General features: G+C 43.8%; 1 protein-coding gene across 1 annotated transcript; it reads right to left on the reverse strand.

Moving 5' to 3' along the window:
- Positions 1-786: 786 nt before the first annotated feature.
- Positions 787-13,931, reverse strand: LOC115460468 (lymphocyte antigen 6E-like). Its single transcript, XM_030190225.1, has 3 exons — positions 13,831-13,931; positions 7,807-7,923; positions 787-1,599 (listed from the first exon to the last, which is right to left on the reverse strand). Exons 1-3 carry the CDS (start codon positions 13,880-13,882, stop codon positions 1,394-1,396), a joined length of 375 nt encoding a protein of 124 aa, XP_030046085.1. The 5' UTR covers positions 13,883-13,931; the 3' UTR covers positions 787-1,393.
- Between the last annotated feature and the right edge of the window lie 1,239 nt (positions 13,932-15,170).

Genomic DNA, 15,170 nt, shown 5'->3' on the forward strand with positions numbered 1-15,170 from the left:
AATTTTAACTAGTTAGTGAGTTGTCTGAATAAATTTTCAGTGATGGGCAAGGTGGGGAATTCAAAAGACAAGATTTATTTAGTAGACTCTCAAAATTAACTGGATACATTGTTTGAATATCAACCCCCCCCCCCCCCCAAAAAAAAAAAAAAAAGTTTTTTTTCTTTTTAATTCATTCATTTAAGTATTTATATACTACTTAGACCTAAGTGGTTTACAGTTTTCATTTTACTGGTACTGAGTCTGTCCCTAGTGGGCTCACAGTCTAAGTAGTGCATTGTACTACTGTTGTACCTGGGACAACAGAGTGTTAAGTGACTTGCCCAGGGTCACACATGGGCAGATGATCAAAAGCCCCGCACTGTTCCAAACAGCGCTCTAAAAGTAGCGTTGGAACAGTGTGGGGCTTTACCGCACCTATGATCAGAGATAATTGCATGCAAATTTAAGCACGCAAATCTCTCTGATTATGGGGTAGAAGTGCGGGAGGAATGTGCCTGAGCGCAATCCTCCCACACTTGACAATCCTCTCTTATATGGTGTGAAGCCCCGCCCAGCGCATCCCAGGATACACTGGGCAGGTGGGAGGGGAATTGACCCACAGCCCACAGGGCCACCAGGGACATCTGAGGGATGCTGGGGGGTTGGGGGGCTGGAGACCCAACGGCTCTCCAGCCCCCCAGAACCTGTGTCAGGGGGGTCAGGGGGACCGGAGGTCTGCTAGACCTTTAGCCCCCTGCCGCGGGGGGGGGGGGCTGCTATACTGGGGGGAATGGGGGCCTGGTAGCATGCAAATACATGCTGGACAGAGCTCACCATTCCTCCCCAATGGTCTGCAACCTAACGCCAGCTCCAAGCTGGGGTAGAGTTTGCCGTGGCCAGCAAGCCAATCTTTGGCACGCTGGTCACTGATCATTGGAGATGAATAGGTTTAGCATGCATTTGCATGCTACTTGCGCTAAGAGCCCTGTTTTGCATGCTAACTGCATTCAGAGCCCAAAAGCATGTTGTGTCACATGCTCGGGGGCTCTGATCATGGGGTGATAGCAAACGCAGGCGCTAGTATTGCACTAACAGCCTCTAGCGCCTGCATTTGCTTCGATCATCGGCCCAACAGAGCTGCAGAGGGAACGAAACCTGATTCCCCAGGATTTCAACCCACTACTGACCACCAGGCAGCAGCAGGAATCAAACCCAGTTCCCCAGGTCTGTAATCCGCTACACTAAACATTAGGTCACTCCTCCTCTATTCCATAATGTCCGTATTTCTGCATGTAAGCCGGAAGGATAGTGCTAATTTGCATAAGAAACTCTCTTTGACACAGGTCCTGCTGTTTAGGTGAAGAAGATTAAACTGATTCTTGAATGACGAAGTTCTTCTGTTCCTTGCGCACTAGAGTCCAGCTAGCAGCAGGCTGCAAATGAAACCCACTGAGGCGACCAGGGCCAGGTAGCTGATTTTCACACTGGTTGCTCCACTAATGTTACACAGGTCAGTTTTACAGCAGGAGGTGGAAGATCCTCCAACATAGGCATTCACATTAGATGGAGTACAGGACTTAGCACAGTCTTTACTGATGACACCAACACTGAGGGAACCTAAATAAGCAAGAGAGAAAGGATAAGGGCCACGTTATTTTAAATCTGTGGTAAACTGCATCTCCCATATCCCCTCTAAGGCCCTTAGGGAATAGGTCGCTCCAGTATCTCAGAAACACCAGAAAAAGAAATGGGTAGCAATAACTGATGTGGCACTTGTATATATCTAACGCCCCTTCATCTGAACTGATGTTATGTGCAAACTTTTGATATTTAGACCAATCAAAGAAAGGGTGGATTCAAAAATAAGTATTGCCATACTGGGACAGACCAAAGGTTCATCAAGCCCAGCATCCTGTTTCCAACAGTGGCCAATCCAGGTCACAAATACCCGGCAAGATCCCAAACAAAGTACAAAACATTTTATGCTGCTTATCCCAGAAATAGTGGATTTTCCCCAAGTCCAATTGAATAATGGTCTATGGACTTTTCCTTTAGGAAGCTGTCCAAACCTTTTTTAAACTCTGCTAAGCTAACCACCTTTACCACATTTTCTGGATGACATCACACCTCCCAGACATGAACTGAACTGGTCTGCTTCCTTATAGAAAAGAAAAGAAAACAAGTGTTCCAAAATCTAATTAGAGAGGATGTTGAGGTGACTAGACGCTTTTCTTTTCCTTACTTTTGATTAACTGTGTTATGTTGTGTTATATTATCTTACAATCAAAAGCAGTTTAAAAAAAAAATACAACACACAACAAACACATCATAATAAAATAATGCATCAATAAAAATACACATGCATCAGTTGCATGCTCAGCACTACATGTCCATCCACCTTTGCCTTGTCTGGAGGAAGAGCCTGTGGATGCTTAGTTATAGGATTTCTGGAAAGCTGGAAAAGGGTTGGAACCTTCAGATGATCTGGCATCTCAGAGACTGGATAGTGAAGCAATACCTCAGCTGAGTCCTACAAATTAGATGCTAAATTCCATTGCTTGCATTTACAGTATTGTGTGTGTGTGTGTGTCTGTGCATGCAGGTTATAGTTCCATAATTTATTCTGTGCCTCTTTGAGTTGTTTGTTTTTTTCAATGCAGTCCTGTTGAAAATTAATAAGGACTGCTGTTTAAAGAGTCTGAGCATCTTTTTCCCCATCTTGCTACTCTTCCAGTGCTAGATCGTTCTTTATTATCAGCTGTCAAGACATCTTATCTTAGGAAAGGGGACTGTCTTTTCTTCATGTTAAATTGTGAAGCGCTGCATACGACTGGTAGCGCTATAGAAATGATTTGTAGTAGTAGTAATGAAGTCAGATGTTTCATCAAGCAGGCATGTGTTGTTTGCAAATAGATTTGTTTGGCTTTGTATAAAGTACTGTTAATAAGGCAATGAGGGCAAGGCAATTAATAGAAACTGGATGAACCTATTTTCATTTTTTGGACTTTTGAATATAGGAGCCCTCCTTATTTTCAGTTACCATTCTATTTAGCTCCATAATAATTGTAGTGATATATATATATAAAGAAGATAACACTGTACTCCCACAAACTCAAACTGTTAAAAAAAAGAGGAAATAATGACATGGCCAACAATATAAAATTTTGCATAAGGCCACTTAGTGGAAATTAGGCAGCCCACTTTTCTGAGCCACAGATCTTTTCATAGCACACATATAAGGGGATTTTAAAGTATGCATATAATTCCTGGTGCATCCAATGGCAAAAGCCATTTTAGTTAGAAACATGTCGGCTGATATTCAGATGACAGTGGTTAGTGTTCTTTTAAACATTGACTGTGGCCAGCTAAATTACCCCTGGATATTCAATTCTGGGCCATGTCTGGGCCTCAGCACTGAATATTCAGGGCTAATTTGCCCAATGCTGGGTGCCAGGGCTTAGCGGGTCCACATAACTATTTTGCCATTTACAAATGTCCCTTGATATCCCTCCCAGTACCTGAAAAATTCCTTCTCATTCCCTTCCCCCTCCCCAAGCCTGCCACCATTCTGAACCTACCAACCCCCTTGACCATCACCCAAACTTCAACCCCTAACCCCTTCTCCACGGTCTAGGTTGGCCTCACAGACCTACCCGATATCCCTAGTGGTCGAAGTGGAGTTGATGGGGACAGGAACAAAGCCCACTCACTCTTGCCCTTTGCAGTTATCCTAGGAAAATGGCTGCTGTGATCTCTCATGGCACTTGTTATACTTGTGTAGTACTGCAAAGTTGCTGTGAAAGTTCACAGGCCTAGCGGGGGGCCCAGGCCTATCTCCCTTTATCTTTGGGGGGTGGGGAGGGGAGATTGGGCCAGGGCATTGTTGCCATTTTGGGGGGTGGGTGGGAGAGGACTCAGGATGCAGGAGGTAGCCAGAGCCACTACCCAGAAGGTAACCAAGCATTGGCCAATTTTCAGACCAGTGCCTGATTACCTTCACCGTATAAATTTAGAACAGCCTTTTTTCTTTCCTAACTTTATGCGGTTGCTCAGCCAGTTAGCAAATTGAAAATCTCTGCTAACCAGCTAGCTTTCTACACTGCTCTGTCTCCACCCTAACTCCACCCCCACACCACCCACAAACTAGACAGTTTCACCATGGGCAGTTAAGGGGATATTCAGCAGCACTGTCTGGTCAAGTGCTGCTGAATATCCACAGTTAGCCCCAAACAGGTGATTTAAGGAGCCAGGACCTTTGCCTGGCCACTTGAAGCACTTTGAATATCGATCCCATACATTTTTTTTAAGTGTAGCATCACTTGGGGATCCATAGGTGTAAGTGGCAAAGGTGTGCAGCAAAGGAGCATACCCCTTTGTGACCTCTTCCTGAGACATCAGTGAGACTTATCATGGCAAGTAATCTTTATGTGATTTCTATTTTATTTACTTACTACATTTGGATAAAGGCGGGTCACAATATCCATATGCACAGTCTTGAACACATAACAATTGACAAGTATATTAGCAGCATCAGGTATCAATGTTTTTGTTGTTGTTGTTGTCTTTTGTTTGGAAGTAGGGCTCGGTATAGGTCATGCACTGCTTTTCCTTCCGGTACATTCTGGCACCCAAATCTCCAGAGTCTATGTATGGCACTGGGATTTCAGTGCCAAAATTTGCATGCAGATCTTTGAGCCGTCCACAAAGTATTTGGCTTATGAGCAATCAATTATTACAGTTAATTGGCAAAAGTTAAAAATTGTGTGTCCATCTGCCCACACCCTATTCTATACCCCATGCACAGAAATCCGTGTCCATCTGCCCACACCCTATTCTATACCCCATGCACAGAAATCCCCTAACATGAAATTCAAAAGGAGCATGGCTAGGGGCAAGGCAGGGGCATTCCAAATAGTTGTGACTTATAGAATATCAACATGCAACAGAGAAGGACAAAGTACACAGCACAAGCAGTCCAGAGTGGCGTAGTACTAATCTTAGTGAGACAATACTCCGCTTAATTTTATTTTTAATTTTGATACCAGCAACAAAGCTGATCAGTTTATTTTGTTACAGGCACTTAGTCCCCTGAAGAAGTTCATCGAAAGAGTGAAACGGAGAGCCCCATTGGGACAAGAGTTTTAAGCTAAGTGCTATAATTTAAGCAATAGTATACCTAATGTTTGATCTGAAGTACAGTTAGGTGCTGGTATTTAGAACGAAAATTTCAAGAAGGGCATGCACTAGCCCCCAGATTCTTTAAATGGCGACTAAAGTCCCATGTGCAAATCAACACATATAGCAGATTTGCACATGGAACTTAATTGGTTAAAAAGCCAATCGGTTCTGATAATCTACTACTTGAGCCAGCTCTGTAGATTTCCCACTGCCATGTTCTGCCCTCACTGACTTTGCTTCCTCTTTCTCTCTGGTGGGATGCAACCCAGGCCCACTTGTAGCTACACCACTGCTGCTTTGTCCCTCTCATGGTAGCTTGCTTTGTTCATGTCACTGTTAGTGCTTTTTGCCCCTCTTGGTGCCATGGGGTCTTGATGTCTTTGAGTGCTGTTCCCTCTGTTGCAGAAGCCTGCCAGCAGTTTGTAAGCAGGTTTCATTTAAAATGGATGAAAAAAAAAAACACTGTTAAATTCCACAATTGCTTCTCCCATGGTGGCAATAAATGTGAGAGAAACTGATCTGAAAACAAATCAAAACGCAACTTTTCCCAATGCACATCCCTATAGCCTTCAGATGTTGTTTACTTCATGCACCAGCCGTACTAGGGCCCTTAGTGGGTAAATTCAGAAGCGTAGTCAGGTTGAGGTGTTGGGGGGGGGGGGGGAGCGGAGAACGGACTGCCGATGGCACCAGTGCATATTTTTCACGTGACAGATAGGCACCAGCGCTGGCGGAAGTCTGTTTTGGGGGAACAGTCGCTTCCCTGGCGACCCATCTAACTACGCCTCTGGGTAAATTTTGTAAGTAGCGCCTAAAATTGGCACTGAAAATTTAACACACAGCTTAATTCTATAAGGGGTATGCATCTTTAATAGAAATGTGCTTAGGGCTTAAACTGTGCCTAACTGATAGAAACAGACATAAGTGCCGGCACCACATTAGGCGCAGTTTGGCCAAATTCTATACGTACATGTGTAAAATTTGGGAATGCCCCAGAACACCCCAGAACCGCCCCTAGCCATGCCCCCAAATATTTATGCGCATTTTGATTTATGCGTGCATTGTTACAGAATATGATATACATGTAAATCCTAATTAAGGCCAATTAACGCCAATAATCAGTTATCACCCAATTAGCACTGATTGGCTCATTACTCAATTACTCACGTAAAATGGGCATGTGCCTAATTTAACGTGCATAACTCGCCACACCATATATATAATCTGGGCCAGTGAACGCCAATGAACATTAGCATAGTATAAAATAGGATATGCAGCATTTAGGGCTAGATTCTATATATGGCACCTGAAAAATCCACGCAGAAAAAAATTACGCCTAAGCATATTCTCTAAAGTATGCCTAAATTTTATAGAATAGGTTTAAATTTCCACGTGGTATATAGAATATGCTGAGCAGCTTGTCACATGACCAAATGTGGTCGCGTCCATTTAGGCCATGTTTTACTTGGCATAAATCTCGACTCCTGAATTAGGCGCAGATCAGGTGTATTCTCAAATAATGTACATAGACTTTAGATATGCCCACAGCCCGCCCACAGCCACGCCTCCTTTTCAACTATACAGCTTAGAATTTACGCACACTACGTTATAGAATACACTTAGCGATTTTGTGCGCATAAATCTCAATTAATGCCAGCTAGTGCTGATAATTGCTTGTTAACATCTAATTAGCAGTGCTGATTAGCTAGTTAACCAATTAAGTTACACACATTGTTATAGAATACGCTTTGATTTCCACACGGAAATTAAGGCGCCATATATAGCTTCTGGGGACTAGCATGTGCTAAGCTTTAGTAAAAGGGCCCCTTAATTTGTATTTTTCCTTCTTTGCCAGAGTCACTGTTGCTTTTTTCCCCTTTTGGCCTGGAATGTTTTATATTTTCTATCAGAAATGAATGATTTCTCTTTTTCTTCTCCTCATTGATGGCTTCAAAAGATTGAGTGCATTTAACTCAACACATTATTTATTTAACTTTATATCAATTCCCCAGATTTCTTTTTGTTTTGCTTTTTTTTACTAAAAACTGTCCAAAGTGGTTTGCAAACTTAGGGGGTCTGTTACTAAAGATTAGCTTGAGTTATCTACAGAAGGGCCACTTAAGAATAAAATGGTCCCTGCTGCAGATAACTCGAGATAATCTTTAGTAAAAGACTCCCTTAAATCATTAAATATATCATGATTGCCTGAGTAGACTGCCTGTCTCAAAATGACCCACCCTTGATCAGCAAATGCATTCTTACCTCCAGGAAAAGTGAGCAGGCTCAGAGGCGGGGCTGGGTTGGGGGAGGCAATAATGCACATTGTTTTGTATATTCAAAAGCATGCATGTTATTATGAAGGAGAAAAAAAGTTCCCCTAGAAAAAGCAGTTGCAAATCCATGTGGGTACTTTTTCCCTAGGCTACTCTCAAAGACACTGATCTCCTATTAAGAACTGGTACAAAGTCCAGGGCCTAAGGTACCCATGCTGTCATGTCACTTGTCCCCTTACTGTGGAGACTGAAGTAAGGACTCACACATTTCCTTTCTATAGATGCTGTAGGACCAAAGTTTCAACTTCTCTCCCTTGAACACTGAGCATGACCCCAGAGCTACTTTCTACTTGTTGGGAATGGTCCAACTTACCAACTCCTCCATAAATCACCGAGGTCATGCAGTAGGTTGAATCCGTGCAGTTCTCAGGTGTCTGACATTTGCTGTTACTCGTCTCACTTTTACAAGTGTAACATCGCAAAGAGTGAACTGAAAGAGAGATCCATGCCGGATTACTACAGAAACTCCATTGCCACCTTGACTTTGTCTGTTTTCAAAGATCTGTGAATACCCATGTCTTGTGGAAAACCTCTCCTTTAATGGAATATGTTATACTAGCCGTTGAGCCCGTTAAAACGGGCTACTATTGAAATGGGGGTTTTCCAAGGGCCCCCCCCCCCCTGAGGTTGCCGCTACCATTACCCCCCCCCCCCCCCCCGGACTCGTCGCTGCCGCCACCCCTCCACCCGGCCCGGGCCCTCTGTTCGCTATTAATTCAACTTACATCGCTGCAGCACGCAGATCAGCTGAGCTCCCATCGGCCTGGCCTTCCTTCTCTGCCTGTGTCCCACCCTCGTGTGACGTACTGTCGGTGAGGGCGGGACACAGGCAAGGAAGGAAGGCCGACCGGAGCTCAGCTGATCTGCGTGCTGCAGCGATGTAAGTTGAATTAATTGCGATCAGAGGGCCCGGGCCGGGTGGAGGGGCGATGGCAGCGACCTTGGGGGGGGGGGGGAGCGCAGTTTCCCTCTCTGTCCCACCCCCGTCATCACGTATTGACGCGGGGGCGGGACAGAGAGGGAAGTCTCTACTGCGCATTTGCGAGTGAGTTTGGTCACTCGCCGTTTATATGTTTGATTTATCTTTTCTCAGGTATTTGTTATGGTTGCTTTTGTGGCGCTTTCCAATAAATATTACTCTTTTTTCTTGCTCTAAGTATGGAGGTACTGGATGTGAGTTATGATTGCATAGCTTCCCCCCTCCCCCATGTATCCTCCCCCACCATCCTATTATGAATTATGTAGTTCTTCCCTCCTATTTTGCTTTGTGGTTTAGGAGTATATTACAGGCTGCAAATAGAAGCATAGTAAACCTCTCCATCCTACCCCACCCCTCCAGTAGAATCCAAGGGATCTCATCCCACTTATGCTTTCAAAAGAGAACTGAAAAAAGTTGTGATATTGTACTGCAGAGCTGCCAAGTTACCCATTCCAGGAGGGAGACTGTTTGGCCGGTCCTGGATTTCTGTCAACCTCATCCTGGTGCATTATGGGACCTGCAGCACTGATTTCAATGAATAGAATCATGGACTACAAATACTACACTGCTTTGGGATGTAAGTTTAAAACCAGGACCAGCCAAAAAGTCTCCCTCTTGGAATGGGTAACTTGGCAGCTCTGGTACTGTACTATTCATTATTGATAACACACCATTACTGTGCTCGAGGGGGCTAATAGTCAGTTAAAGAGATCCAGATAAAGTTATCCAGATACCTATAGTTGGAAATTTTTAACATATCTGGATAAGGATATGCGGATATCGTTATCCAGATAACTTAGGGGCCCTTTTACTAATGTGCACCGAAAAAATGGGCTGCAGTAGTGTAGGTGCATGTTTTGGGGGCGCGCAGATCCATGTTTCAGCGCGCCTGTAAAAAGGCCTTTTTAAAGTTTTTGCCAAAAATGGATGTGCAGCAAAATAAAAACTGGCACACATCCATTTTGGGTCTGAGACCTTACCGCCAGCCATTGACTTAGCGGCAAGGTCTCACACATTAAACGTGTGGTAGTCATCTACACGCATAGAATGACGATTACCGCCCGGTTTCTGCCATGCACGAGAAAATTAAAATTATTTTCTGGCGCACGTAGCAGACACGCATCAAAAATAAAATTACCACAAGGGCCATGCGGTAACCGGGTGGTAACTCCAAATTGACACGCATTGGGCATGTGTAGGCGCCTACGCGGCTTAGTAAAAGGGCCACTAAGGCTCACTATATCTGCAGTTGACTTATCCAGATAATTTGAACTGAATTATTTCCACCAGGGGCGTAGCTGCTATGGGGCCATGGGCCCCCATAGATTTGGGCCTGGACCCCCTGCCGGCGACCCTCTCAACCCCCCTTCCCGCCGCCAACCCGCTGCCTGCTACCTTTGCTGGCGGGGGACCCCAACCCCCGCCAGCCAAAGTCTTCTTCCTTCGTTTGGTTTCTTCTGACTGAGTCTGATGTGCAGGACGTCAGACTCAGTCAGAAGAAACCAAACGAAGGAAGAAGACTTTGGCTGGCGGGGGTCGGGGTTCCCCGCCAGCAAAGGTAGGCGACGGTGGGCAGGGGTCGAGAGGGTCATCGTCGGGGGGGGGGGGGGGTCAAAGTTGTTGGAGGTGTTGGCAATGGCGGACGGGCAGGGGGGAGGTGTCGGCAATGGGGGGGGGGGGGGTCGGTGGCACCGGGGGGGGGGCTAAAATGTGCCCCCTCACCTCGGCTCTGGACCCCCCTACCGTTGAAGTCTGGCTACGCCCCTGATTTCCACTATCCCACTAATGTTCAAACACAACTCTGCTTCACTTCTAACTCTCCTTCTATTTAAATAGATTATTTTTGACCAGACATTAGTGTTCTTTTCTTTTTATTGGAACCTGAAGGGGCTACATTAAAAAAAAAAAGTCCTTAAGCAAATTTCTCTATGTGAAAACCTGCCAGCCCTATTTGCGTACGATACCTCAGTATCAACATAGAGTAGACTGGGGAAGCAAGCTGCCCTAGGTACCCATGATACCTTTCCACCATTCTGATACAAACTTGGGGCCTCATATTCAGACTGTGGGAGTTAGCTGGGCTCCCTCTCGTGGTCAGCGCTGAGCCTGGATATTCAATGCCGGGCCATTTCCATTGACTGGCATTGAATATCCAGTTTATGTTTGTGCAGCGCTGTGTACGCCTTGTAGCGCTATAGAAATGCTAAATAGTAGTAGTAGTAGTAATTTTTGGCCACTTTAAACATAACTGGCCAAGTCGCTATTCAGTGCTGGCTGGTTAAGTTTAAACTGGCCAAAGATATACCTGCTATTTCGGCGGCCTAATTTTGCCGACAAACTTGGCAATGTACTGAATATTAGCGGATAACCAGTTATATCGTGTGATATAACCAGTTATCCGCTAAGCACTAATCAACAATATTCAGCAGGAGATAACCGGCAATCTCCCACTGAATATTGCCAGATAGCCGGTTAAGTGCCATTTAACTGACCAGGAACCGTTCTTGGCTGGTTAAATGGTTTTATATATCGGGCAGCTGGAAAATAATAGAAACATGACAGCAGATAAGGGCAAAATGGCCCATCCAGTCTGCCCATACTCAGTAACCACTAACTCTTCCTTTTCCTAAGGGATCCTACATATTTATCCCATGCTTTCTTAAATTCTGACACAGTCCTCATCTCCATGACCTCCACTGGGAGGCCATTCCATGCATCCACCACCCTTTTCATGAAAGAGTGTTTTCTTAGATTCCTCCTAAGCCTATTTTCTTTTAATTTCATCGTATGCCTCCTCATTCTAGAGTTTTCCTTCATTTGAAAAAGGCTCACCTCTTGTATATTAATGCCACTGAGGTATTTAAATATCTCCCGCCTCTCTTCCAGCGTATACATGTTGAGGTCTGTAAGTCTGTTCCTATATGTTTTATGACTGAGACCACTTACCAATTTAGTAGCCACCCTCTGGACCAACTCCATCCTGTTTATATCTTTCTATAACTAGGTTCTCCAGAACTGCACACAGTATTCTAAATGGGGCCTCACCAGAGACTTATACAAGGGCAATATAACCTCTTTTTTCCTGCTGGTTATCCCTCTCCTTATGTACCCAAGCAACCTTCTGGCTTTGGTCATCTCTTTTTCTACCTATTTGGAGATCATAAGGTCATCAGACACAATGACTTATATAATCTGCCCATTTATCCTAACTAGGGGAAATACTGGACTCTCAATCGTCAGTCTGCTTCTGGTTGGAATCTGCTTCATAATATATACCACTTAGTAGTTAAGCAGGGTATAAATTTTTAAAATAAATAAATAATAAATACATATATTTTTTAAATTACAGATTTACATGGGTATGCAGATTTAGGCCCGAATTTAGGCATTGACAACATAAGCTGCTGATGATTGTTGTAGTTGTCCAGGTCCGAGTAAGTCTCTGAAATGTTGGGTCCACTTACTCAGTTTCAGAAAGACCTGGACAAGTGCAACAATTGTGATACCAACCATAGAAGCCAAAGAGAACGTAAGCAACAGCCTCTGCTGCCAACTTTTGTTAGAAACCAGAGGTTTGAAACTGCTGCAGTGTTTCCATCTAGGCCTTCTGCTGCAACTCAGTTCGTTCCACAGAGCAGTCCTGTCCCCACAGCAACAACACCGAAAAATTGAACATGGTATATGTGAACCTTCACATGCTGACAGGATCTTGGACTGTCTGCCCCTGGCACTGGTTTCTATGGTGGGGAGGGGGAGGGGCACTACAGGGTCTTTCAGCGCTAAAGATCTCTGGCAGAGCCTGCCCTGCACTGAATTTTCTTTCCAGAGTTATTTCTTTGAGACCAGGACCATCCACTGGGGCAAGTGGAGGTGCAAGAAGGAACTTCTCAGGAGTAATTCGAGAGGGGATCCTCTACTTATGCTGACTTCTGGTAAGGGACAGCTTTCCTCCCCCATTGCCTATGGATGCACAGACTTTAAATCCAGCCATGGTTAGATTTATGGGGAAAGTCTTAGCATTGAAGAAATGGAGAAGCTGCAGACACTGGAACCCAGGCTAAAAAAAAAAACTGTAACCAGAGAAGTATGACGAGTATGGTCACTCCACATATGGGTTAACGTGGGAGCCCTTAGCACCATCTCAATGAGTGGCGGTAAGTGCGCCCCCGAAAATGGACGCCTGGCAAGCGCGAACTTACCACACAGCCAGGAGCCCTGGTATGCAGCAAAAACACACGCTGCCACTAGCACAAGGTCCCTGTTACTGCAGCTTAGTAAAAGGGCCCCTTATGCTTTTGGAGCAGGTGTAAATTTCTGTAAGAGCTTTTGTGCAGTCCTGGGACCATTGTATTAGCCTATTGTATAAAGGCAGATAGGTGTCTATCACATTGTCTTCAAAAAAGTACCTACCTACTTTATGATTAATTTGTAACCTTCACTTAAATTAGCTATACAGGTAAAAAGTGTCCAAATTTCAAGGGGAGCTCAACCAAGCATATTACCAGCAACCGTCATAAGAGCTCTCCCTTCAAAGAATTTACACGGACCTCAGCGGTAAATTTTAGAACCACAGTTTCAATGTTCCAAAATTCATACACCCGCCTCGTCACTGGTCTAATGTACTCCAAAACAATTTTTCAAAAATATTATATAAATATCTCTTCACAAGCTTATAACTTTTAATAGAGCAAAAACATCGTAAGTATGAAAAATACTCATCTTTAGCATCTGCAGAAACATTTTTTCAGTCAGTCAGGTGCACTTAGAGTTGGTGCAGGATTTGGACTTACATGCACACTTTTGGAGTTTGAAAACCTTGCACGTATAGAAATTGTGTGTACACTAAGCAGCTGGATTCAATCTGTGCAGGCACTTTGCATGGGGTAATATTGAAAAGGAAGGTACTTGCATAATTTCCATCAGAGAACTGATGTAACTTACACAGATACTAGCTCCACAATTTAAGTAGCCTGTTATAAAAATTACTCTAATAATGTTCTAGAAAGAGATGAACAAAACAATATCCTCATGTTTCTTTTACCTGCTTCTTTAGGACAATGAATTAAAGGAAATAGGGACCACCAGATTCACTCAGTTATCAGCCTCTCAAAAAGAGAAATGTGACTTCCAGAGACAGTATTACTGGAAGCCATGGTCGGTTGCTATCACCTCCCTCAAGGTTGATATTTTACACTACTGACCTCAGTGGCAGTTGGTATATGTCAGATGACTATAAACCAAGATAAACTAAAAAAAATAAATAAATTGCCAACTACTCACCATTTTCCTGTTATCCATAAGTCCCTATATTGCTTGTACCATCTAGAACCAGGAAAGGTGATCGGAGATGTTGCTTACCTGTCTGCAGGCTCACGGCTGCCATCACAAGGGAGATCAGAAATGCCTTCATCTTCACAGGTTCCTCGGAGACTGCAAATAAGACCCAGCTGCTCCAGAAGACTTTTATATACTCCTCTGCATTTGTTTTTTTGGTTGCTATGAAGACTCTTTAAAGAACTGTGTCAACACACACATGGAGCAAACAGTGTGCTGCATCTGACAATCTGTCATTCAATGTCATTTCCCCAGTGTCTAAGGCTAGTTTGTACAGTGGAGAGGGATCATTTCAGAACAATCTCCACTTCATGTTCAGTCCTATATCAGGAAGCCAGTGAGGAATTAGCATATTTCTCTTTGCAAACCACCCTCAAAAGACTTAACATTAGCACGAGAGGCTTGTTCAGCCTCTCCCCAGTCCCATGGCACCCACAAACAAGTCAGGAGGTAGTGACTGATGGAAGCCATGGGAAACAGCTTTATTCGTACTACAGTATCTGAGAGGAGGCAGGTGGAAGAACAGCTTTTAGTATGGTGCAGCTAGGCTATGGCTGAAATTTTCTTTTACGATACTAATCATCAAACTAAAATATGAGCAAAAGAATTAGATTTCCATATCCTTAAGAAACCAATCATTAAAACATAACATAAGAAAAGCTATACTGGGTCAGATCAATGGTCCATCTAGCCCAGCATTTTGTTTCCAACAGTGGCCAATTCAAGTCACAAGTACCTAGCAGAAACTCAAATAGTAGCAACATTCCATGCTACCAATCCCAGGGCAAGCAGTAGATTCCCAATGTCTGCCTCAATAATAGACCATGGACTTTTCCTCCAGGAACATGTCCAAACCTTTTTTAAACCCAGATACACTAACTGCTGTTACTACATCCTCCGGCAAAGAGTTCCAGAACTCAGCTGTTTGTTCAGTGAAAAAAAAATATTTCCTCCTATTTGTTTTAAAAGTATTTCCATGTGATTTCATTGCGTGTCCCCTAGTCTTTGTACTTTAAAGACATTATTTCCTTTAAAAAATCGATTCACTTCTACTCATTCTATACCACTCAGGATTTTGCAGACCTCAATCATATCTCTCCTCATCCGTCTCTTTTCCAAACTGAAGAGCCCTAACCTATTTAGCCTTTCCTCAAACAAGAGGAGTTTCATCCCCTCTATCAATTTGGTTGCTCTTCTTTGAACCTTTTATAATTCCGCTATTTCTTTTTTGAGAAGACCTCAGAATCCTATAACCAATAGCCAATCTGACTTGTCCATAAGCACACAACCTCAAATTCTGTATAGGAAGCCAAAGGTGGATGCACAGTTTGGAGCATGGATCCTAGATACACACTTAAAGGAAT

This window comes from Microcaecilia unicolor, chromosome 1, assembly GCF_901765095.1.
Source record: "Microcaecilia unicolor chromosome 1, aMicUni1.1, whole genome shotgun sequence".
Classification (NCBI taxonomy): Eukaryota; Metazoa; Chordata; class Amphibia; order Gymnophiona; family Siphonopidae; genus Microcaecilia; species Microcaecilia unicolor.